Below are 2530 nucleotides of genomic sequence, written 5' to 3' on the forward strand. Positions count from 1 at the left end.
GCGGTCATCGTTTGCGCGAAACGTTATCCGTTCGCGAGCCGAGAGGACCGCCGGCGATGACCTTTCGATTGTGTCTCGTCGCCGGTCGTTCGTTTCGTACATGCGTTTTTTCTGTCCGTCTCTCTCCCTCTCCCTCTGTCTATCTCGTCGTCGTTTAAAATATATTATACGTTTTGCGACTCGGGGACACGTCTCTTATTTATATTACTGCGCTGTACACATGTAAGCGGCTTTCTCCGCGACTTTTTCGCCATTGCGTGTATTTTTTTTTCTTTTTTTTCTTTACCTGAAAATATATCAAACCGTGTCTTTCCGACGAAGACACAATAAATCGTGTTGGTTTTTTTATTTAATCTTTTTTTTTTTTACCCACCGCTTATAAATTTCGACAATTAGCACAGCTGCGTGACAGATCGCCGCCGCTGCGGTATCGATCTTAATCCGCGATTCGGCGTTTTAACCATTTTTCTCCGTTTCTCTCTACGTGCGGCACTCGCACGTCACTCGCGCTGCAGTACGCGCAACGACACACGGACTCGGCAGCGGCGGTTTATGCGAATACGAGACCAACGCGACGGGGCTGAACGCATCTCTTCTGCGCGAGTTTTTCTGATCGGCAACGCGTACGAAACGTGTCCGTTCGACTTCGCTGTGCCGTAAACGAAGAGAAGTGTGCGGACAATTTTTTTTTTTCGTTTTTCAAATTAACGTGAAAGAAAAATAACAATCGCTCCTTGTTTCGGCTGAGTCTGTTCACATCGCGGTCGACCGCGAAAAAAACGTGTTTTGAAAAAAAATTAATACACGGTCAACTGCAACACGGAGCGCGATAGAGTGGACTGTGGATGAATAATAAAATTAAAAAAAAATAAAGAGCAACTTTTTTTTTTTTTTTTAAGAAAAAACAATGTATTAGGAAAAGTACCGACTACAATATCACAAAAAAAAACATAATAGAATAATTTAAATTTAAAAGCTATAACAATGGTTTTTTTTTCAATTCCAATTAATTACAAAATAAAATAATATCGCGTACAACTATAAATATAATTATATCGTACAATGTACAAACCGCTAAATATACACTAAAATGGAAAACAATATATATATATATTATGATGCACGAGAAGAGATAGTATATATTAATGTTATTGTTTGATAGTTTTTGTAAAACATAAAACATTTCCGTCTAGTTCGTACGCATACACACGTAACATATATATGCATATATAAGTATATATATTTTTTCAAAAATCGTAGATTACTTCTAAAAACGATAAGATAAAAGAAAAGAAAAGTGAAATAAAAAAATAAAATAAAATAAAAACGTAAATGTCATCGCAAAAACGGCATCACGTCGTACTAGGTATTTGGCAGTTCTCGTGCGAGCAAATAATAATGTATATATACACATAAATATAGTAGAACATGATAAAGTCGTACCCCCCCCCAACCCCAGGCAAATATCGTCCAGTCGTCGCAAACCGAACGCATTCGGATACGCCGGTCCTATACGGATACAGATAATAATCAATTGTTTTATGTACACGTACACAATAATATTATCGGTAAACGTCCGAAACGTGTATCGAGGGGAAAAGGAAATAGTATCGAAAATCTTAAGTAGTCCTCCTCTACAATGCGACCGCAACGCGATCCCACGAGAAAAAAATAACGATTTTCTAAAAAGTCCGAGCGCACATAATGTATGCGCGATAAGTCACACCTAACAACACGTCCCCACCATACCATGACTCCCACGACTACTAAACAATAACAACTTGTCGACACGCCATGTACGTACCATGTTTAATATACGTATACGAATGTGTATATTTTTCGTGATAATTATTATTCAATACGTATATAATTGTTTTTAATTTAAAAAAGTTATTATTCATTTTCGATTATTATTATTTATTAAATAAATTATTATTATTAATATTTTTTATTATTGTCCGCACAATGTTTTATACATGCCGTTTTCTATGCTTAAAAATATCATATATATATATATATATATATATAAATTATATATACTTATACGGGTTTTTCTTTTTAATTTAATATTTATATAATAATTTATGCGTATAATAATATATCACTACGCATTATAATATGTACAACAATAATTTTTTTTTTTTAATATTAGATATATACTATGTACACGAACAACGTTTGATTTTTCTATTACATCTTTGGATTTACGCGCGTGTGTGTGTGTACGCGGGCGCAGTCGAGCCTTAAGAGTTTTAAGCGCGTTCGGCGTGCTGGACGGCCACAACGGATTCGGTGTCGGACGTGGACGATACGGGCGACGGCTCGGCCGCGGCCGCGGCGACCGCGTGCATTTGCTGCTGCTGCTGCTGCTGCTGCTGGTGCAAATGGTGCTGATGGGCGGCTGACGGCTGGAACACTATCGAGGCGCCGCCGCTGCCGAACGTGCGCGCGTGGTACGCGGCGGCCGCCGGGTCCTCGTAGAACGATCGGTACAGCTGTTCGTGTCTCGCGTATCCGGCCGGCAGCGAGG

At 38.9% G+C, this 2530-nt stretch overlaps 1 protein-coding gene across 1 annotated transcript in view; it reads right to left on the minus strand.

Moving 5' to 3' along the window:
* Window positions 1-2086: 2086 nt before the first annotated feature.
* The window catches only part of LOC112694159 (homeobox protein caupolican), a gene marked incomplete at its 5' end in the record, with an annotated part of 31309 nt that continues 30865 nt past the window's right edge, over window positions 2087-2530 (minus strand). The window contains 1 exon segment of the mRNA XM_025569550.1: window positions 2087-2530. Coding sequence (XP_025425335.1) covers window positions 2253-2530 — 278 coding nt within the window.

The sequence above is a fragment of the Sipha flava genome, unplaced genomic scaffold, assembly GCF_003268045.1.
Source record: "Sipha flava isolate LNK unplaced genomic scaffold, YSA_version1 124_pilon_pilon, whole genome shotgun sequence".
Taxonomy (NCBI): Eukaryota; Metazoa; Arthropoda; class Insecta; order Hemiptera; family Aphididae; genus Sipha; species Sipha flava.